The sequence below is a fragment of the Carcharodon carcharias genome, chromosome 1 (genome assembly GCF_017639515.1).
Source record: "Carcharodon carcharias isolate sCarCar2 chromosome 1, sCarCar2.pri, whole genome shotgun sequence".
Taxonomy (NCBI): Eukaryota; Metazoa; Chordata; class Chondrichthyes; order Lamniformes; family Lamnidae; genus Carcharodon; species Carcharodon carcharias.
This window is the reverse complement of record NC_054467.1, coordinates 250,671,173-250,693,601: the sequence shown is the minus strand read 5'-3', so window position 1 is coordinate 250,693,601 and position 22,429 is coordinate 250,671,173. Positions and strand designations below refer to the sequence as shown.

General features: G+C 45.4%; 1 protein-coding gene across 7 annotated transcripts in view; it reads right to left on the bottom strand.

Annotated features, from left to right (window-relative positions):
* LOC121279046 (transcription factor COE3-like) overlaps positions 1–22,429 on the bottom strand; it is a 472,564-nt gene that overhangs the window by 16,342 nt on the left and 433,793 nt on the right. For all 7 annotated transcript variants that reach the window (XM_041189853.1, XM_041189893.1, XM_041189864.1 and 4 more), the window contains exons 12-14: positions 15,581–15,646; positions 14,065–14,242; positions 608–787 (exon numbers count right to left, since the gene is read on the bottom strand). In XM_041189853.1, the coding sequence (XP_041045787.1) occupies positions 608–787; positions 14,065–14,242; positions 15,581–15,646 (424 nt within the window). The remainder of the gene's footprint in view (positions 1–607; positions 788–14,064; positions 14,243–15,580; positions 15,647–22,429) is intronic.

Here is a 22,429-nt window from a genome sequence, read left to right as displayed (position 1 = left end):
GTTCCCATCTCCACTCCCCAGTAATGAGCTAGTGCCCTCAGGAAAGAAGGGGAAGCAAATTGTGGTCAAAAATACGCAAGATGCAATTCACAAGGTTTGCACCAAGCTACCTGAGATCCAGTTCAGTTCTACGCCCCGGGATCCATGTGTCCCCACCTTCTCGATAAAGAAGTGTGAGGGTTGGAGGGAAGGGAGAAAGCGGAAGGAAAGGGAAGGATTGAGCAGCGGGGAAATCATGAAGAATAAAATCCACAACAAAAACAGCACCACATGGATTAAAATGGTTGCTGTGCATTGGCACAGAGCGTAAGTACTCCCATGATTAGCGCCCCACAGCCAATAATGGGGTGAAAAAGGGGCATTTTGGCATCGGATGAAAGCGTGAATTGGATCAAGTGTGTGTCAAGTGTCTCATTCCTGATTTCTACTTTTCGGGAGAGAGGGACATTTGATGGGCACCCCACCCGATATCACCCGTCTCACATCATCACCTAGTTTAAAAATTTACTTCCCTGTCCTCCTCCCCCAATCCCTTTTTAAGTCAGGAAAGAACGTTAATTTGGTCTGTGGTCCTTGAAGGTCAGTGGCAGAGCTTTGCACAACTTACTGGCATAAGGAGAGTTGGCAGTTGAACCGTTCAGGAAGCTCGGAGAGCCTGGTATTCCCAGATTGGTCATCCCGGTGGTCCCGTATCCGTTCATGCTGCTGGTGTTATAGCTGGACTGCTGTGGGGTTGAGCTGGTCACGTAGCCCCGGGGGGAGACACTGTTGGTATTGCGGGAGTAACCTGCACCGGGAAAGACATAGAAACATAGAATCCACAGGAGAGAAGGAGGACATTCGGCCCATTGTGTCAGTGCTGGCCGAGAATGATCCTTCTAGCCTAATCCCACCCTTGGCCTTGTAGGTTACGGTACCTCAAGGGCATGTCTAATTATTCTGTAAATGCAATCAGGGCTTCTGCCTCAAAACCACCCTTTCAGACAGTGAGTTTCAAACCCCCATCACCCTCTGGGTGAAAAAAACTACCCTCAACTCTCCCTAATATTTCAACCAATAACTTCAAATCTACGTCCCCTGCTGAATGACCTCTCTGTTCACAGAAGTTGCTGCTTCCTATCCACTCTAACTAGGCCCCGCATAATTTTCTTTGCCTCAATTAAATTTTTCCTCAGCTTCCTCTGTCCCAGAGAAAACAACCCAACCCATTTCCTCATCGCTAAAATTCTCTCATTGTAAAGTTTCTCTGTACCCTCTCTAGTGCAATCACATCCTTCCAGTAGTGTGGTGACCATAACTACACAGTACACTAGCTGTGACCTAACTAGCGTTTTATACAGTCCTAGCATAACCTCCCAGCTCTTATCCTCCAAGCCTCAGCTAATAAGGAAATGAAAGATGCGGGTCTCATTCCAATACCATGCATAGTGAACACACAGCGTTAAGGGGTCACCTATAATGCTATCAAATAACACTTGCTTAGCAATAACGTGCTCGTTGACGCTCACTTTCAATTCCGCCAGGGCCACTCAGTTCCTGACCTCATTACAGCCTTGGTTCAAACATGGACAAAATTGCTGAACACCAGAGGTAAGGTGAGAGTGACTGTCCTTGACATCAAGGCCGCAGTTGACCGAGGGTGGCATCAGGGAGCCCCAGCAAAACTGGAGTCATACCTTGCAAAAAGGAAGATGGTTGTGGCTGTTGGAGGTCACTGCAGGAGTTCCTCAGGGTAGTGTCCTAGGCTTAACCATCTTCAGCTGCTTCATCACTGACCATTCTTTCATCATAAGGTCAGAAGTGGGGATGTTCGCTGATGATTGCACAATGTTCAGCATCATTTGCAGCTCCACAGACACTGAAGCAGTCCATGTCCAAATGCAGCAAGACCTGGACAATATCCACGCTTGGGCTGACAAGTGGCAAATAACATTCACACCACACAAGTATCAGGCAATGACCATCTCCAACAAGAAGGAATTTAACCATTGCCCCTTGATATTCAATGGCATTACCATCGCTAAATACCCTACAATCAACATCCTGGGAATTACCATTGACCAGAAACTGAACTGGACTAGCCATATAAATACTGTGGCTACAAGAGCAGGTCAGAGGCTAGGAATCCTATAGTGAGTAACTCACGTCCTGACTTCCCAAAGCCTGTCTCCCATCTGCAAGGCACAAATCAGGAGTTTGATGGAATCCTCTCCACTTGCCTGGATGAGTACAGCTCCAACAAAACTCAAAAAGCTTGACACCATCAAGGACAAAGCAGCCCACTTGATTGGCACCCCATCCACAAACATTTACTCCCCCCACCACCGACGCACAGTAGCAGCAGTGTGTACCATCTCCAAGATGCACTGCAGGAACTCACCAAGGCACCTTAGACAGCACCTGTCAAATCCACGACCCCCACCAGCTCGAAGAAAAGGGCAGCAGATAGATGGGAACACCACCACCTGGAAGTTCCTTTCCAAGCCACTCACCATTCTGAATTGGAAATGTATCGCTGTTCCTTGACGGTCGCTGGATCAAAATCTTGGAACTCTGTCATGACTTGACAAAGCACACAGGTTTCAACAAGAAACCGATAAAATTCATTAGAGAGAGCTTTTCAGGAGCTACACGCTTGATCAGGACTCTCGTCAGGAGGCCCCGCCCCTGGATTGCCATCACTTAGGGCTCACTGGTTGCAGCCTTAACAGAACATCACTTGATCCCTTTAGTTTTTCTCAATTTCTATTGACAGGGAAGCATTTGAACATCCAGCCACACATATATATATATATATATATATATACATACAAATTCAGATGATTAAAGAGCAAGTCTTGAGGTGCTCTCCTTATACGCAAGAGCGGCGTGGCTCTGCAACAGGATCGACAAGATCTGGAACTACTGCATGACACACATCATCGGAACGTGGCAGTTCAGGATTTGGCAACTTAATGTGACATTGGGCATGTCTATTCTAGGTCAATCAGTCACCTCAGGAATTGACTGTTTGACGTTAATCACAGGCGGAATAGTTGATTGTTGGAATGTGTGTCTTGCATGAATATGATCTACGTGCTTACATATGATTCTACCTTCCACTTGTACTTGGAAAGATAATGGATCAGTCTCTGAGACAATGGTTCCAGGAGCCCAACAGAGTTCACTGCTGAAATTTCACAAAAATACCGTGTCACCTACAGTGAATATGTGAGTTTTGCTGTGAATATCATGATTCAATTTTTGATTGCTCTGATTATGCTCTAACTTCCCCTCTAAATGTGGAAACACCAGGTGTATGTAGGCGGCGGTTCATCAATAATTCAGACAGTGTTGAGCCCGTAGTCGAATGTGGTCTTGTATGATAACTGAAAAGTTGAGATTCCAGAGTGCCTTCTGATAGCTTTTTCATATGAAACTTAAAAGTTTGTGCTGTCCTTTTGGCTAGACGTATGTTTCGGCTGAGGTATGTTAAGGGGCTGTTTTAATATGTCTGCTTCCACTCAGGTCCTGAAACTCTGTGCTGGTAAAAGCGGTTCCATTACCTGTATCTGCAATTTCAGGTAGGCCATGAATGCTGAAATTGTGACGTAGCTTCTTGATAGTTGCGCTTGATTTTTGGCGATTTGACTTCATATACATTCCATCCATTTGAAATGTGCATCCACAATAAACAAGAACATGGTACCTAAGAATGGTCCTATGCACTCAATATGTAATCGAACTCAGGGTCGACCACGCCACTCCCACGATGCAGGGGACCCAGAGAAGGCAACTTCTGTTGTTGTTGACAGTGGAGACAGTGCTTGACCAAGCTTTCAATATCTCCATCAATGCCTGGCCACCAGACATAACTTCACGCAAGCCTTTTCATTTTTGATATGCCCGGATGGGCACAATGGAGTTCTGTCAAGAGTGGCTCTCTGCCTGGTGGTGGGACCACCACTCTTGACCCCTACAACAAAATCCTGTCTTGGTGTTCAATTCCATCTGCCTGACATGGAATGGTCTCAGTCCTTCAGATATGGGTAAGTTTGGCCATCCTTTTAAAACAAAGTCTCTGACTTTTGATAATGTTGGATCTCTGTCTGTCCAATTTCTAATTTGTTTCACACACACGGGTGAAGAATTTAAGAAGTTCAATAATAGTGCTAATTCCTGTGGAACAGGAGTGTGCACAGTATTGTCTGGCAACGGGAGACAGCTGAGTGCATTTGCTTTTGCAATGTGTAGGCAGGACAGTACATGAAAGTATACTCATATGTAGATGATGTCCGAGTCCATTGTTATATCCTTGCTGATGCTATTGGCGGGATGGCCTTGTCCTCACTGAATAAACCCATTAATGGTTTATGGTCCGATACACTGATGAAATGGTGACCACACAGGCACTGGTAATTTTTTCACCCCGAATACCACCAATAAACCTTCCTTTTCCAGTTGGGAATAGTTGGCTGTGGAGAGGGTCCTCGAGAAATAGCCAATGGGCCTTTCAGGCCCATTTTCCATTTTATGTGATAACACAGCTCCTACCCCACAGGGGGAGGCATCGCATGTTAATACCAGCTCTTTCAACAAGTCATAGTGTACCAATAGACACAATGAATGCAACAATTCCATTGCTTTCATGAAGGCCTGTTGTGTCCCCCAAAGCTAATGGTATTTTTTTTAGTAACGTTTATAATGGTTTCAATACAATTGATAGATTTGGTAAGAAGTGGCTACAGTAGTTGATCATGCCCAGGAAGGAAACAAGGAAACATAGAAAAGAGAAGCAGGTGTAGGTCATTCAGCCCTTTGAGCCTGCTTCGCCATTCAATATGATAGATCACATGATCTATCTCAATGCCATACTCCCGCTCTCTCTCCATACCTCTTGATGCCTTTAGAGTCTAGAAATCCACCTATTTCCTTCCTAAATATATTCAGTGACTTGGCCTGAGTGAAGAAGTTTCTCCTGAACTCAGTCCTAAATAGCTTACCCCATATCCTGAGATTGTGACCCCTTACTCTAGAACCTCCAGCCAGAGGAAACATCATCCCTGCGTCCAGTCTGTCCAACCCTGTCAGCATTTTATATGCTTCAATGACATCCCCTCTCATTCTTCTAAACTTTGGGGAACACAGGCCTTGTCAGCCCAATCTCTCCTCATAAGACAATCCCGCCATCCCAGGAATCAGTCTGGTGAACCTTAAATGCACTCCCTCTATGGTAAGTATATCCTTTCTTAGGAAAGGAGACCGAAACTGCACACAATACTCCAGGTGTGGTCTCACCAACGCCCTACAACAGCTGCAGTAAGGCATCCTTGCTCCTGTACTCAAGTCCTCTCGCAATGAAGGCCAACATAGCATTTGCCTTCTGAACTGCTTGCTGCATCTGCATGCTTGCTTTCAGTGACTGGTGTACAAGGACACCCAGGTCCATTTGTACATCAACATTTCCCAAACTAACATCATTTAAATCATACTCTGCCATTCTGTTTTTCCTACCAAAGTGTATAACTTCACACTTATCCATGTTATACTGAATCTGACATGTATTTGCCCACTCACTCAAATTGTCTAAATCGCCCTGAAGCATCTTAACATGCTCCTCACCGTTCACATTCCCACTCAAGTTTTGTGTCATCAGCAAATATAGAAATATTACATTTGGTTCCCTCATCCAAATCATTGATGTATATTGTGAATAGCTGGGGCCCAAGCACTGATCCCTGCGGTGCCCCACTAGTCAACACCCTCCACCCAGAAAAAGACACATTTATTCCTACGTTTTGTTTCCTGTCTGCTAACCAATTCTCGATCCGTGCCCATATATTACCCCCAATCCCATGTGCTTTAATTTTGCACATTAACCTCTCATGTGGGATTTTATCAAAAGCTTTCTGAAAACCCAAATACACCGCTGGTCTACCTTATCTATCCTACTAGTTACACCCTTATAAAACTCCAGTAGGATTGTCAAACATGATTTCCCTTCCATTAATCCACTTTGACTTTGTCTAATCCCGTTGATATTCTCTAAGTGTCCTGTTATCACATAATTTATAATAGACTCTAAAATTTTTCCTACTACTGATGTTAGGGTAACCGGTCTGTAATTCACTGATTTCTCCCTCCCTCCTTTTTTTAAATTCTGGGGTTACATTTGCCACCTTCCGATCTGCTGGGACTCTTCCAGAATTTACAGAGTTTTGGAAGATGACAAGCAATGCATCCACGATTTCCATGGCCACCCCCTTTAGTGCCCTGGGATGTAGATTTATCAGCTTTCAGTCCCATTAATTACTCCAGCACTGTTTTTTCAGTAATACTAATTTCCTTGAATTCCTTCTTCTCACTAGACCCTCAATTCCCTGGAATTTCTGGGAAGTTATTTGTGTCTTCCTCCGTGAAGACAGAACTAAAGTAGTAATATAACTGCTCTGCCATTTCCTTGTTCTTTATTATAAATTCTCCCATTCACTAATTTTTTTTCTTTTTACATCCTTATAGAAACTTTTACAGTCCTCTTTTATGTTCCTCGTAAGTTCATTCTCATACTCTATTTTTTCCCTCTAAATCAGCTTCTTGATCCTCCTTTGCTGAATTCTAAACTGCTCCCAATTCTCAGGCTTGCTACTTTTTGTAGCAACTTCTTTGGATCTAATACTATCCTTAATTTCTTTTGTCAGCCATGGTTGGGCCACTTTTCCTGTTGTGTTTTTCTGTCAGAAAGGAATGTATAACTGTTGCATTGCATACATTCATTCCTTAAATATTAGCCATTGCCTATCCACTGTCATGCCTTTTAATGAAGTTCCCCAATCTAGCTTAGCTAACTCACGCCTCATACCTTCATAGTTTCCTTTGTTTAGATTTAGGATGCTAGTTTTGGATTGGGCTACTTCACTTTCCAACCTAAGGAAGAATTCAATTATGTTACGGTCACTGTACCCTAAAGGACCCCACACAATAAGATTAACGCCTTCTCATTGCACAAAACCCAATCTAAGATAGCCTATTCCCTAGTTAGTTCCTTGACATACTGGTCTAAAAAATCATCTCGTACACATTCCAGGTGTTCATCCGCCACAGTATTATTGCTAATTTGGCTTGCCCAGTCTATATGTAGATTAAAATCACCCATGATTACTGTAGCATTCTTGTTACATGCAACTCTAATTTCCTGTTTAATGCCATCTCCTACCTTACGACCACTGTTTGGAGGCCTATAGACAACTCCCGCTAATGTTTTCTGCCCGTTGTTTCTTCTTAGCTCCACCCAGACTGATTCTACACCTAGATTTTCTGAGCCAATTTCCTCTCTCATTACTGCACTGATTTCATCCTTAACTAACAATGCCACACCACTTCCTTTTCCTTTTTGGCTGTCCTTCCTAAATATCGAGTACCCTTGGATATTTGGTTCCCAGCCTGGGTCACCCTGCAGCCACGTCTCTGTAATCGCGATCAGGCCTTGAGTTCCGTTACATTTGATGGTGATGGCACATCTTTTATTGCCTGAACTTTATTTTCTACTGGGCGCATACCCATAGCATTCTCCTTGTGACCTAGATAAGTCACTTCTGGTGCCTGAAATGTGTATTTTTCCTTCTTTAACTGTACGCTGACTTCCATGAACCTCCTTACATCTCCTCCAGGTTGGTTAAGTGTTCTTTCTGGGTTAACCCAATGATGCGGACATCATCTAGATATACAATTACCCGTGGGAATCCTTGCAAAGGGCTCTCCATTGTTCTCTGGAAGATAGCACAAGCTGACGAGACCCTGTCCACGAGGGTGGACAGGAGCACTGATAGAGACCCTTGTGTGTGTTAATGGTTATGTACTCCCTCGATGTGCTATCGAGCTTTAGTTGCTGGTAAGCGGCCTCATATCCAATTTCGTACAGGACTTGCCTCCAGCCAGTTTGACATGTAAGTCATCTATCCTTGGGATAAGGTACTTGTCTAGTTTGGCTGCCTTATTTATGGTCAATTTATAGTCTCCACAAATACATATGGTGCAGTTGGGCTTAACCACTGGAACTATGAGCACAGCCCATTCCAAGAATTGGACAGGTTGGATGATGCCCAGCTTTTCTAACCGGCACAGCTCCTCATCAACCTTTTCTTTCAATGTATAAGACACAGGTCTTGCCTTAAGGAAGCGAGGTGTCCATATGACCATAATACATAGGAGCAGAAATTAGGCCATTCGGCCCATCGAGTCTACTCCACCATTCAATCATGGCTGATAAGTTTCTCAACCCCATTCTCCCGCCTTCTCCCCGTAACCTTTGATCCCCTTACCAATCAAGAATCTATCTATCTCGGTCTTAAATACACTCAATGACCTGGCCTCTGTGGCAATGAATCCCATAGATTCACCACTCTCTGGCGAAAGAGGTTTCTACTCATCTCTGTTCTAAAAGGTCTTCCCTTTACTCTGAGGCTGTGCCCTCGGGTCCTAGTCTCTCCTACTAATGGAAACATCTTCCCCACGTCCATTCTATCCAGGCATTTCAGTATTCTGTAAGTTTCAATCAGATCCCCCCTCATCCTTCTAAACTCCATCGAGTATAGACCCAGAGTCCAAAAATGTTCCTCAAATGTTAAGCCTTTCATTCCTGGGATCGTTCTCGTGAACCTCCTCTGGACCCTCTCCAGGGCCAGAACATCCTTCCTGAGATACGGGGCCCAAAATTGCTCACAATATTCCACATGTGGTCTGACCAGAGCCTTATAAAGCTTCAGCAGCACTTCCCCGCTTTTATATTCTCGTCCTCTTGAAATAAATGCCAACATTGCATTTGCCTTCCTAACTACCGGCTCAACCTGCAAGTTAATTTTAAGAAAATCCTGGACTAGGACTCCTAAGCCCCTTTGCACTCCAGATTTCTGAATTCTCTCCCCATTTAGAAAATTGTCTATGCCTATATTCTTCCTACCAAAGTGCATGACCTCACACTTCCCCACCTTGTATTCCATCTGCCACTTCTTTGCCCATTCTCCTAAACTGTCCAAATCCTTCTGCAACCTCCCCACCTCCTCAATACTACCTGTCCCTCCACCTATCTTTGTATCATCTGCAAACTTAGCCAGGATGCCCTCATTTCCTTTATCTAGATCATTAATGTATAAAGTGAAAAGTTGTGGTCCCAACACTGACCTCTGCGGAACTTCACTAGGACTCCCTTATCTGCACTCTCTGCCTCCTGCCAAACAGCCAATCTTCTATCCATGCTAGTACCTTGTCTCTAACACCATGGGCTCTTATCTTACTGAGCAGCCTCCTGTGCGGCACCTTGTCAAAGGCCTTCTGGAAGTCCAAGTAGATAACACCCATTGGCTCTCCTTTGTCTAACCTACTCATTACCTCCTCAAAGAATTCTAACAGATTTGTCAGGCATGACCTCCCCTTGATGAAACCATGCTGACTTTGCCCTATTTTACCATGCACTTCCAAGTATTCTGAAATCTCAACCTTAATAATGGACTCTATAATCTTACCAACGACCGAGGTCAGGCTAATCGGCCTGTAACTTCCTGTCTTTTGCCTCACTCCCTTCTTAAACAGGGGGGTTACATTAGCGATTTTCCAGTCCTCTGGGACCCTCCCTGACTCCAGTGATTCCTGAAAGATCACCACTAACGCCTCCACTATCTCTTCAGCTATCTCCTTCAGAACTCTGGAGTGTAATCCATCTGGTCCAGGTGATTTATCCACCTTCAGACCTTTCAGTTTTCCTAGCACCTTCTCCTTGTTATTGGCCACCATACTCACCTCTGCCCCCCGACTCTTTTGAACTTTGGGGATGTCACTCGTGTCTTCCACTGTGAAGCCTGCGCAAAGTACCTATTCAGTTCCTCCACTATTTCTTTGCTCCCCACTACTACATTTAAATTGCATTTAAGGAGAAACTGGATAAGTATGTGAAAGTGAAAGAAAGTTATTTTGATAGGGAGAGATGAAGTCGATGACAGGCTTGTGTTGAGCATATACACCAGCAAGGAGCTTTTGGGCTGAATGGCCTGATTCTGTGCTGTGATAATTTTTAACTCATCTCAGTTGTGAAACCTTCCTGTCCAACTGATCGTTCACTGACGTGAACCATGTCCAGGCCCAAGAGCCAGTTGGGGGCGATGTCTGTGGAGCCATAACAAACCACCACTCTCCCACCCCCAGCAAGAGTTAACCCCTTTAGGGCAGGGACGAGGGCAACAAGGGGAGGCTGCGGGGAGGGCTGGGAAACTCAACTCAAAGGTTAATTGGAAAATGGCATTTCTTTCCCAATGAAGCGGCCGACTTGAGTTCAACAAAGCAGCCACGTACTCACGCCGTGAGGACGGTCAAAACAGGGGTGGGTCAATTCCAAACTATCCGAGCAATCGCTGTGCCTGGGTGGGTTGGGGGGGGTGGGGGGGGGGGGGGGGGTGGTGCAGGGATGTGGCCCTTTTAACCACCAATCTCAGGCCTTCCTAGGCCTGTTAACTGAGACAGAAAGAACAGCTTTCTCTCCTTCTCTCTCTCTCTCTCTCTCTCTCCCTGATTGCCCATGGCACCTGTGAGAACACAGCCTCTCGATTAGGCCTCGTTTGATCCAGCTCAGACCTCCCAGGGTCCTTTAATTGGGCAAACTTACGAGAACACGCACCCTGTAATCAGCAGGATGGCTGCTGAGAAGCGAAGGGGATCTTTCAAGAGGCACTCTGCTGTCTGAAACTGCCTGAGCTCCATGCCTGCAGCCCCTGAACTCCAGCAGCACCAGAGGCACAGCACATTAAGGCTAGAGAGGCTCAAGTGACCAGGCAATAAGAGGAGACCATAGCAATGGCACGTTTCTCTGTTATATATCAAGATGCCATTTTGCCCAATTGGTGATGACACAAATTGCTCCAATTTATTTTTGTTACCTCGTCTCAAAGACAGATTTCTCTCTCTCCCCTTTGAGATGTGTCAGATAAAAAACCTGAGGAATAGTGGCTGGAGGTCTCGGGCCACAATAATCACTGTTTATTTTTTCCATTACGTTCTCCTTCGGGCCAGGCAGCGATAGAAATGCAAACCGAAAGCTGGTGTTGGTCAGGGATGTGCTGATAATGTGAAGCGCGTTCTGGCTATTGAAGTGATCTGTAAAAATCTCGGGATAGGACCGCATGCCACACTTCATAAGACCATAAGACATAGGAGCAGAAATTAGGCCATTCGGCCCATCGAGTCTGCTCCGCCATTCGATCATGGCTGATAAGTTTCTCAACCCCATTCTCCCGCCTTCTCCCCCTCTCTTTCATTTACCCTTACCCGTTAAAGTTATGGTTCAGTGGCTATCCCTCTTGTCTGAGTAAGTAGGCTGTAGGTTCACATCCCACTGCAGAGGCTACAGTCATCAGCTCTGGATTTATTCCTCGAGGTCTCAGCAATAACTGCTCTCCTGTCCAAACATTCTGGCCGGATGTTCCTGACCAGCCAGTGCTGCGACCCATTGCAAGAGGGACGGAAAATTCGGAGAACCATGGGTGAGACTGGAAAATCCTGGCCTCTGTGTTCCTCGGGTCCCATAAACTTATCACTGATACATGAGAGTGTTCAAAGCAAATGAACACAACACAGCCCACAATTTTATTCAATACCCTTAAGGTATTCCTCCCAGAGTTGCTCACAGCAGTGTCTGGAGACCCTAGGATATTTTTGGCAACCCTATCAAATATTTGAGCACAGGATCTAATCTGACACTCCAGCGCAGTACCGAGGTAGTGCTGCACTGCCTGAGGTGCTGACTCCCAGAGGAGATGTTAAACTGAGGCCCCGGTTGTCCTCTCAGGGAGATAACGCCATAGGAAATCAGACCAGGGTTAGGCCATATGACTCTTTGACCCTGCTGTGCTATTTAATGTCATGGCTCAAGCTTAGTTTTAACACGACTTTCCCACCCAATTGCCATGTTTCTTAATTCCCTTAGTGTCCAAAAATCTATCAATCTCAGCCTTGAATATACTCATCAACTGAGCACCCACACCCTCAGGGATAGGAAATTCCAAAGATGTACATCCCTCTAAATGAAGAAATGCCTCCACCACTCAGTTCTAAATGGTCACACTGTTATTCTGTTATTGTGGCTCTCTGGTTCTAGACTCTCGAGCCAGGGCAAACAGTATCAGCATCTACTTTGTCAAACATTTTCAGAATGTTACATGCCTGTGTGAGATCACCTCTCATTCTCCTAAACTCTTGGGAGTATGGGACGAGTTTACTCAACCGCTCCTTATCTCAAGACCCCAGCATCACAATTGCCAGTCTTCAGCCAATTAGATTCATTCTATGTGATATCAAGAAATGACTGAAGACAATGGATAATGCAAAGGCTATGGGCCCTGACAACATTCCGGCAATAACACTAGAGACTTGTGCTCTAGAACTGCCGTGCCCCTAGCCAAGCTGTTCCAGTACAGATACAAAACTGGCATCTACCCAGCTATGTGGAAAATGGCCCAGATATGTCCTGTCCACAAAATACAGAACAAATCCAACCTGACCAACTACAGCCCCATCAGTCTACTTTCGATAATCAGTAAAGTGATGGAAGGGATCATCAACAGTGCTATCAAGCAGCAGCTGCTTAGCAATAACCTGCTCACTGACACCCAGTTTGGGTTCCGCCAGGGTCACTCAGCCCCTGGCCTCATTACAGCCTTGGTTCAAATATGGGCAAAAGAGCTGAACTCCAGAGATGAGGTGAGAGTGACTGCCCTTGACATCAAGGCAGCATTGACTGAGTGTGGCATCAAGGAGCCCTAGCAAAACTGGAGTCAATGGGAATCAGGGCAAAAAGTCTCCACTGGTTGGAATCATACCTAGCACAAAGGAAGATGGTTGTGGTTGCTGGAGGTCAATCATCTCAGCTCCATGACATCACTGCAGGAGTTCCTCAGGGTGGTATCTTCGGCCCAACCATCTTCAGCTGCTTCATCAATGACCTTCCTTCCATCATAAGGTCAGAAGTGGGATGGTTGCTGATGAATGCACTATGTTCAACACCATTTGCGACTCTTCATTTACTAAAGCAGTCTATGTCCAAATGCAGCAAGACCTGGACAATATCCGGGCTTGACTGGCAAGTGGCAAGTAACGTTCATAGCACACAAGTGTCAGGCAATGACCATCTCCAACAAGAGAGAATATAACCATCGCCCCATGATATTCAATGGCATTACCATCGCTGAATCCCCCACTATCAACATCCTGGGGGTTACCATTGACGAGGAACTGAACTGGACTAACCATATAAATACTGTGGCTACAAGAACAGGTCAGAGGCTAGGATAAAAACAAAAAAACTGCGGATGCTGGAAATCCAAAACAAAAACAGAATTACCTGGAAAAACTCAGCAGGTCTGGCAGCATCGGCGGAGAAGAAAAGAGTTGACGTTTCGAGGCTAGGAATCGTGTGGCAAGTAACTCACCTCCTGATTCCATAAAACCTGCCCACCATCTACAAGGCACAAGTTAGGAGTGTGATGGGGTTACATTGCCTGGATGAGTGCAGCTCCAGCAACACTCAAGAACCTCAACAACATCCAGGACAAAGCAGCCCTCTTGATTGGCACCCCATCCACCAGCTTCAAATTCCACTCTGGAGTTTGGAAAATGGAATTTATTTTCAATCATATGGCTCACTGAGTTAAGCAACAGTGGGTACACGGGGAGAGTCAGTTCCAGATTCTCAGAGGGACAGCTGTTCTATGGGGTCAGAGACCTGCGTGACCCTTTCATCTAACAATCTCAGGCATTCCGACTAATTGAAAACAGAATGGTGAGCTTTTCTCTCACTGACGGCAGGACGGGTTACAAGTGAGGGCATCTTTGCATGGAGGAAGCATGATGGGGATGTTGTGTACTCCATGCCTCCCTCTACATTTCCAAGCAAAGACTGGTTGCCCTCAGGTTTCTTTTTTGCCTTGCCTCATTTCCTCTCCTCTGTTTTCAACTCTGGCAGCATTGTGAACTTTGGGCCTTGACCCTTCACCTTGCCTACTCACCCCCCCCTCCGCCAAAAAAAAATGAATCAGAGGTACAAACCTTGATCGTTGGCTTGCGATGTCTCCGAGACGTTGACTGCCAGCTGGCTGCTAAAGGAGTTCACCCCCATCATCCCTGAGTGGCCCGATGTGTTGGCGAGAGATGGAAGCTGGTTGTGGCTCCGTGGGACACTGTACAGAGCTTCTGCAATATCCGCCGCCCGCTTCAGGATAATCTCCTTGGGGGAAATAAACAAACAGTACGAGGTTTAAAAAAAGATGGGACATTTCTAAAATTGCCCAACTGCCTAGTGTCACGAAATATATAATATTATAGGAAAATATTTTTCTTTTAAAATAGAGCTTTAGTCTGTGGGTCTGTCTTAGTGGGATTAAAGACCCACATGGGATTAATGGGATTAAAGACTGGGTGCTTTGATGTGTACTAGTTTTGAGATGTAAGGTAGAGTGTATTTGCAATTTTTGAATAGAGCACTAAAGAAGTGGGGTGAAATCTAGCACCTAGCTAGCAGAGACCAAGCAAAATGTTTATATTACCAATAAAATTGGCACTATGAAAGGGGTTTTATAGTTGGAAGAGGCGGAGTTCAAAGAGGCTGGTGATACAATGAGAATTTACATTCAATGAGATGTGCTGGGTATAACCGATTGCAGTTTGGTGTGCGCAGGGCAGAGGCGATATAAGATCAAAGCAGCTGTAAGCCTACAACAGTCTCCACAGGAACCAAAGTGAGAGGAACCTCATTTTGAATTTGTAAAATGAAAATGCTTTACCTGGTGTCTGGTTAAGTCTACGGGCGTTGTTGCCTTAATGGAGGTTAGGGAATTTAGGGTTCCTCTTTGCTCTGAACTTCTGTCAATTCAGATCCAAAGTTGGTTGGGTTTATTGTCAAGGACGGGTCGATCATGTGGGTACAGAAAGGATATGAGTCTAGACATGATTATGGAGGCTGTTACTGAAAAATCACGCCACATGTTTCTCCGTCTTCTAGTTTAAAGCAGAAATAAAATTATTGAGCATATATGAATGAATATAGTGGACACAAAGAATGCAAACGGAGGTTTCCCCTGAATTCACTATGAGATTTATTAGTGACTATTTTGTACTTGAGACCTTTAGTTTAGGACTCCCACCCCATATCCACAAGTGGGAACATTTTCAATATGTCCATCCTACCAAACCCCTTCATGATGCAAACGTACTGAAGTGTTCATCCACGAACACTGTAAACAGCCAATTGTAAAGGCGGTCAAAACAAAATGCTGCTTTGCCCCAGATTTTAGGATTAGGATCAGTTAGGGTTTAGAATATGTTGCCTGACAGGGTGTCGGATGCAGATTCAGTAGTAGCCGAATTGGATCAGCACCTGAGGGAGATAGCAGGGATGTTGAGAAAGAATGGGGGAGTGGGACTAACTGGGTTATCCTTTGAAAGAACTGGTTCAGACTTGGTGGGCCCCAATAGCCTCTTTTCTGTGCTGTACTGTTCCATGATTTTGCTCCGAGAAGACTGGGTGTCACTGCCACCGACAACACTTCCTCCTTCTGTCGCCTACCTGGTTGTTGTGTGGCATTCCGTACAAGGCTTCAACCAGGTCAGCAGCTCGTTTCAGCAGAACCTCCTGCAAAAGAAACAACTAGGCTTAAGAGTGGGCCCTCCTTGTTTTGTGTTTTTGGCTCTGTATGCAGATGGGGAGATACATAGGGAGACAGATAGAGAGCAGGGTGGAGATAGTGAGAGATAGGTAGACATAAGGTGAGATAACTATAGAGAAATCGAGACGGACAGTGAGACAGACAGGTGGGCAACAACAACTTATATTTATATAGTGCCTTTATCGTAATAAAATGTCCCAAGATATTTCACAGAAAATACTGTAAAACATAGTCTGACACCAAGTCATGGAAATATGGAAACTAGGAGCAGTGGTAGGCCATTCGGCCCTTCGAGCCTGCTCCGCCATTCATCATGATCATGGTTGATCATCCAACTCAATAGCCTGCTTCTGCTTTCTCCCCATATCCTTTGATCCCTTTCACACCATGAGCTATATCTAACTTCTTCTTGAAAACATACAATGTTTTGGCCTCAACTACTTTCTATGATAGCGAATTCCACAGGCTCACCACTCTCTGGGTGAAGAAATTTCCCCTCATCTCATTCTTAATGGTCTACCCCATATCCTCAGACTGTGACCCCTGGTTCTGGACTCCCCCACCAATGGGAACATCCTTCCTGCATCTACCCTGTCTGGTCCTGTTAGAATTTTATAGGTTTCTATGAGATCCTCCTTCATTCTTCTGAACTCCAGCGAATATAATCCTAATTGACTCAATCTCTCCTCATATGTCAGTCCCGCCATCCCAGGAATCAGTCGGGTAAACCTTCGTTGCACTCCCTCTATAGCAAGAACATCCTTCCTCAGATAAGGAGACCAAAATTGCACACAATATTCCAGGTGTGGTCTCACCAAGGCCCTGTACAATTGCAGCAAGATATCCCTGTTCCTGTACTCGAATCCTCTGGCTATGAAGGCCAACATTCCATTTGCCTTCTTTACTGCCTGCTGCACCTGCATGCTTACCTGCAGCGGCTGGTGTACAAGGACACCCAGGTCTTGTTGCACACTCCCCTCTCTCAATTTATAGCCATTCAGATAATAATCTGTCTTCCTGTTTTTGCTACCGAAGTGGATAACCTCACATTTATCCACATTATACTGCATCTGCCATGCATTTGCCCACTCACTCAGCTTGTCCAAACCACACTGAAGCATCTCTGCATCCTCCTCATAGCTCACCCTCCCACCCAGCTTTGTGTCATCTACAAATTTGGAGATATTACTTTAGTTCCCTCACCTAACTCATTAATATGTGCAACGAGACCTGTGAATAGCTGATGTCCCAGCACCGATCCCTGTGGTACCCCACTAGTCACTGCCTGCCACTTAGAAAAAGACCCGTTTATTCCTACTCTTTGTTTCCTGTCTGCCGACCAATTTTCTATCCATCTCAATACACTACCCCCAATCCCATGAGCTTTAATTTTACACGCTAATCTCTTATGTGGGACTTTGTTGAAAGCCTTCTGAAAGTCCAAATATACCACATCCACTGGCTGCCCCTCATAAACTCTACTAGTTATTCTCAAAAAATTCCAGTAGATTTGCCAAGCATGATTTCCCTTTCATAAATCCATGCTGACTCTGTCTGGTTCTGCCACTGTTTTCCACGTGCTCAGCTATTAAATCTTTTATAATGGACTCTAGAATTTTCCCCACTACCGACGCCAGGCTGACTGGTCTATAATTCCCTGTTTTCCCTCTCCCTCCCTTTTTAAATAGTGGGGTTACATTAGCTACCCTCCAATCTGTGGGAACTGTTCCAGAGTCTATAGAATCCCGGAAGATGACCACCAATACATCCACTATTTCTAGGGCCACTTCCTTAAGTACTCTGGGATGTAGATTATCAGGCTCTGGGGATTTATCGGCCTTCAATCCCATCAATTTCCCCAACACCATTTCCCTACTAATATTGACTTGTTTCAGTTCCTCCCTCTCACTAAACCCTGTGTTCCCCAACATTTCTGGTATGTTATTTCTGTCCATAAGGAGATCTTAGGTCAGATGACAAAATGCTTAGTGAAAGAAGTAGGTTTTCAGGAGCATCTTAAAGGTGAAAGTGGGGTAGAGAGGTGGGGAGATGTAGGAAGGGAATTCCAGAGTTTAGGGACTAGGCAACTAAAGGAACTGCCACCAATGGCAGGATGATTAAAATCGAGGAGTGCGGATGCCTTGGAGAGTTGTGTGGTTGGGGGAGATTACAGAGATAGGGAGGGGGAAAGGACTTGGATGGATTTGTAATCACGGATGGAAATTTTAAAATCAAGGCATTGCCCAATCAGGAGTCAATGTAGGTCAGCGAGCACAGGGATGAATTGTGCGAGTTAACAGCAATATCGGAAACTGGAGCCATTTGGCCCCCAAACCTGCTCTGCCATTCAATTGATGATCTCATAGCTGATCTTCTACCTGAATGCCATTTTCCCGCACTATCCCCATATCCCTTGAAAACAGCAAGACTTCAGGAGAGAGAGGTTAACACAGTGACACTTCGGGAGAAAGAGGTTAAAACAGCGAGACTTCGGGAGATAGAAGTTAAAATAGTGAGACTTCAGGAGAGAGAGGTTAAAACAGTGAGACTTCGGGAGAGAGAGGTTAAAACAGTGAGACTTCGGGAGAGAGAGGTTAAAACAGTGAGACTTCGGGAGAGAGAGGTTAAAACAGCAAGACTTCTGGCCATGAAACAGCGAGAATTTGGGAGATGAAACAGCGAGAGTTCGGGAGATGAAACAGCGAGAGTTCGGGAGATGAAACAGCGAGAGTTCGGGAGATGAAACAGTGAGAGTTCAGGAGATGAAACAGTGAGAATTCGGGAGATGAAACAGCGAGAGCTTGGGAGATGAAACTGCGAGAGTTCAGGAGATGAAACAGCAAGGGTTCGGGAGATGAAAGAGCGAGAATTCAGGAGATGAAACAGCGAGAGCTCGGGAGATGAAACAGCGTGAGTGGAGAGAGAGTCAGGAGATTGAAAACAACATGAGTACAGAAACATAACTTTCTAAACAAGCACAGGGAGAGTAAGAATTTATAGGCACAGGAGAGGGAGCTGATTTGTGAGTAAGGGCAAAGAATTTCTACTTTCGACTCATCTCCAGTTTATAGTTAATAGTACAAGAGGTTAAAGTAAGTTTTTTGTTTTAATTTGTTAATGGGATGTGGGCATCACTGGCCAAGCCAACATTTATTACCCATCCCTAGTAAGTAAAAGTAACTAAAGTTTAAGTAAAAAAGTGATTTAAAAGTTTAAGGTTAAGGCACGGCAGGACAGCTCAGCCAAGCAGAATGCCCATGCTGTGACATGTGGGGAGTCGTGGACACTCCTCGTGACCCAGACGAGCCCATGGACAGGAAGGGTCACCGGCTGCACAAGCTTGAGCTCCGTGTTTCAGAGCTTGAGCAGCACCTGGAGTCACTGAGATGCATCCGTGAGGCAGAGAACTATGTGGATAGCACGTTCAGAGAGGTGGTCACACCGCAAGTTAGAGACAAGCAGACAGATAGGGAATGGGTGACCACCAGACAGCCCAAGAGAAACAGGCAGGTGGAGCAGGAGTCCCCAAAGGTCCCGCTCAATAACCAGTTTTCCATTCTGGATATCGGTGAGGGTGATGGATCCTCGGAGAAGTGCGGCAAGAGCCAAGCCCATGGCATGGCGGGTAGCCCAGCTTTACAGGAGGGGAGGAAGAAGAGTGGGAGGGCAGTACTGATAGGGGATCGTTTCATCAGGGGAGCAGACAGGCTTTTCTGAGGCTGTCAACATGATTCCAGGAAGGTTTCTTGCCTCCCTGGTGCTAGGGTCAAGGATGTCACGGAATAGCTGCAGGACATTCTCGTGGGGGGAAATTGAACAGCCAGAAGTCATGGTCCACATTGGTAATAATGACATAGGTAGGAAGGGGGATGTGGTCCTTCAATCAGAATTTAGGGAGCTAGCTACAAAATAAGCAAACGGGACCTCTAAAGTAGTATTCTCTGGAATTTTTTTTATTTATTCATGGGATGTGGACTTCACTGGCTGGGGCAGCATTTATTGCCCATCCCTAATTGCCCTTGAGAAGGTGGTGGTGAGCTGCCTTCTTGAATGGCTGCAGATTCCATGTGGTGTAGGTACACCCACAGTGCTGGGAGGGAGGGAGTTCCAGGATTTTGACCCAGCAACAGTGAAGGAACGGCGATATATTTCCAAGTCAGGATGTTGAGTGACTTGGAGGGGAACTTCCAGGCGGTGGTGCTCCCAGCTATCTGCTGCCCTTGTCCTTCTAGGTGGTAGTGGTTGTGGGTTTGGAAGATGCAGTCTAAGGAGCCTTGGTGAATTCTTGCATTACATCTTGTAGATGGTACACACTGCTGCTACGGTGCATCGGTGATGAAGGGAGTGAATGTTTGTGGATAGGTTGCCAATCAAGTGGGGCTGCTTTGTCCTGGATGGTGTCCACCTTTGTCAGTGTTGTAGGAGCTGCACTCATCCAGGCAAGTGGGGAGTATTCCATCACACTCCTGAGTTGTGCCTTGTAGATAGTGGACAGACTTTGGCGAGTCAGGGGGTGAGTTACTCATCGCACGATTCTTAGCCTCTGACCTGCTCTTGTAGCCATAGTATTTATATGGTTAGTCTAGCTCAGTTTCTGGTCAATGGTAACCCCCCAGAAAGTTGATTGTGAAGGATTCAGTGATGGTAATGCCATTGAACATCAAGGGGCAATGGTTGGATTTTCTCTTGTTGGAGATGGTCATTGCCTGACACTTGTGTGGCGTGAATGTTACTTGCCATTTGTCAGCCCAAGCCTGGATATTGTCCAGGTCTTGCTGCATTTGGACATGGATTGCTTCAGTATCTGAGGAGTCTTGAATGGTGCTGAACATTGTGCAATCATCAGCAAACATCCCCATTCCTGACCTTATGATGGAAGGAAGGTCATTGATGACGCAGCTGAAGATGGCTGGGCCTAGGACACTACCCTGAGGAACTCCTGCAGTGATATCCTGGAGCTGAGATGACTCCCAGTGCCAAGTCCAAGTGAGTACAGAAATAGGAAGGCAAGACAGATGAATATGTGGCTGGAAAGATGGTGCAGGAGGGAGGGCTTTAGATTCCTGGGATACTGGGACTGGCTCTGGGGGAGATGGCACCTGTACAAGCCAGACAGATTGCAGCTGAACAGTGCCAGGACTGAGTTCCTTGCGGGTCATTTTGCTAGTGCTGTTGGGAGGTTTTAAACTAACTCAGCAGGAGTGTGGGAACCAGGAAAGAATATTAGAAAATAATACCAGGGTGCACAGAATTCTGGGAGAGGCAGATAGCACTAAAATGGAGAATAGTAAGTTAATAGATGGAGTCGGAGTAAGGGGGTGAGTAATAAATTCTAATTCAGGGTTACACTGTGTGTTTGTGAATGCACGGAGTATAGTTAATAACACTGGGGAGTTACAGGCACAGATTGCCTTGTGGGATTATGATGTTGTGCCTTAAAGAAGGGCAGATTTGGGTGTTAAGTATTCCTGGTTACAAGGTGTTCAGAAAAGAGAGGAAAGAGAGGAAAGAGAAAAAAGGAGGAGGGGTGGCATTTTTGGTTAAGGAGGGTATTGCAGTGCTGGAGAAAGAGGATTCAAGGACAGAATCGATTTGGCTAGAGCTAAGGAATAAGAAGGGTGCAATTACATTGCTTGGTGTAGTACGTATACCACCAGCTAGTGGGAAGGATATAGAGGAACAAATCTGCAAGGAAATTACAGAGCGATGTAAACATCACAAAGTAGTTATAATGGGGGGCTTTAATGACCCGTATATAGACTGGGATAGTGGTAGTGTTAGGGACAGTGAGGGACAAGAGTTCCTAGATTGTGTTCAGGAGAATTCCCTACAGCAGTATGTGTCCAGTCCAACAAGAAAGGAGGCATTGCTAGACCTGGTTCTTGGGAATGAGGTGGGCCAAGTAGATCGAGTGACAGCGGGGGAACATTTAGGCAACAGTGATCATTGTATCATAAGGTTTAGGATGACGGTGGAAAATGACACTGGTCAATCCAGAGTAACTGGCAGAGGGCGGACTTCAATGGGGCAAGAATGGAGCTGGGTTGGATAGGCTGGAACCAAAGGTTGGTGGGAAAAATATCGCTGAACAATGGGCTACCTTCAAAGAGGAAATGGTTTGGGCACAGTCAAGGTATGTTCCCTCAAAAAGGAAGGGCAGGACAAACAAATCCAGAGCTCCCTGGATGACAAAGGAGATAGAAATTTAGTTAAAGAAGAAAAAGTGTGCTTACGACAGGTGTCCGGTAGCAAATACAATTGAGAACCAAGCTGAATACAGAAGGTACAGAAGGGATGTGAAAAAGCAAATAGGAGAAGCAAAGAGGAAATATGAAAGAAGACTGGCAGCTAACATAAAAGGAAATCCCAAAGTATTCTATAAGCACATCAATTGTAAAACAGTGGTAAAAGGATGAGTAGGGCCTAATAGGGACCAAAAAGGGGATTTACACATAGAGGCAAGAGGCAAGGCTGTGGTGTAAAATGAATACTTTGCATCTGTCTTCAACAATGAGCTAGATGCTGCCCAGGCCATGGTGACGGAGGAGGAAATTCAGTCACTAGAAGAGTTTAAAATTGATAAGGAGGTGGTATTAGATTAGCTGTCGGTACTTAACGTTGATAAGGCAGCGGGACTGGATGAGATGCAATCAAGAATATTGAAGGAAGTGACAGTGGAAATTGCAGAGGCACTGGTAATACTCTTTCAATGTTCCCTGGATTTGGGGGAGGTGTCAGAGGACTGGAAA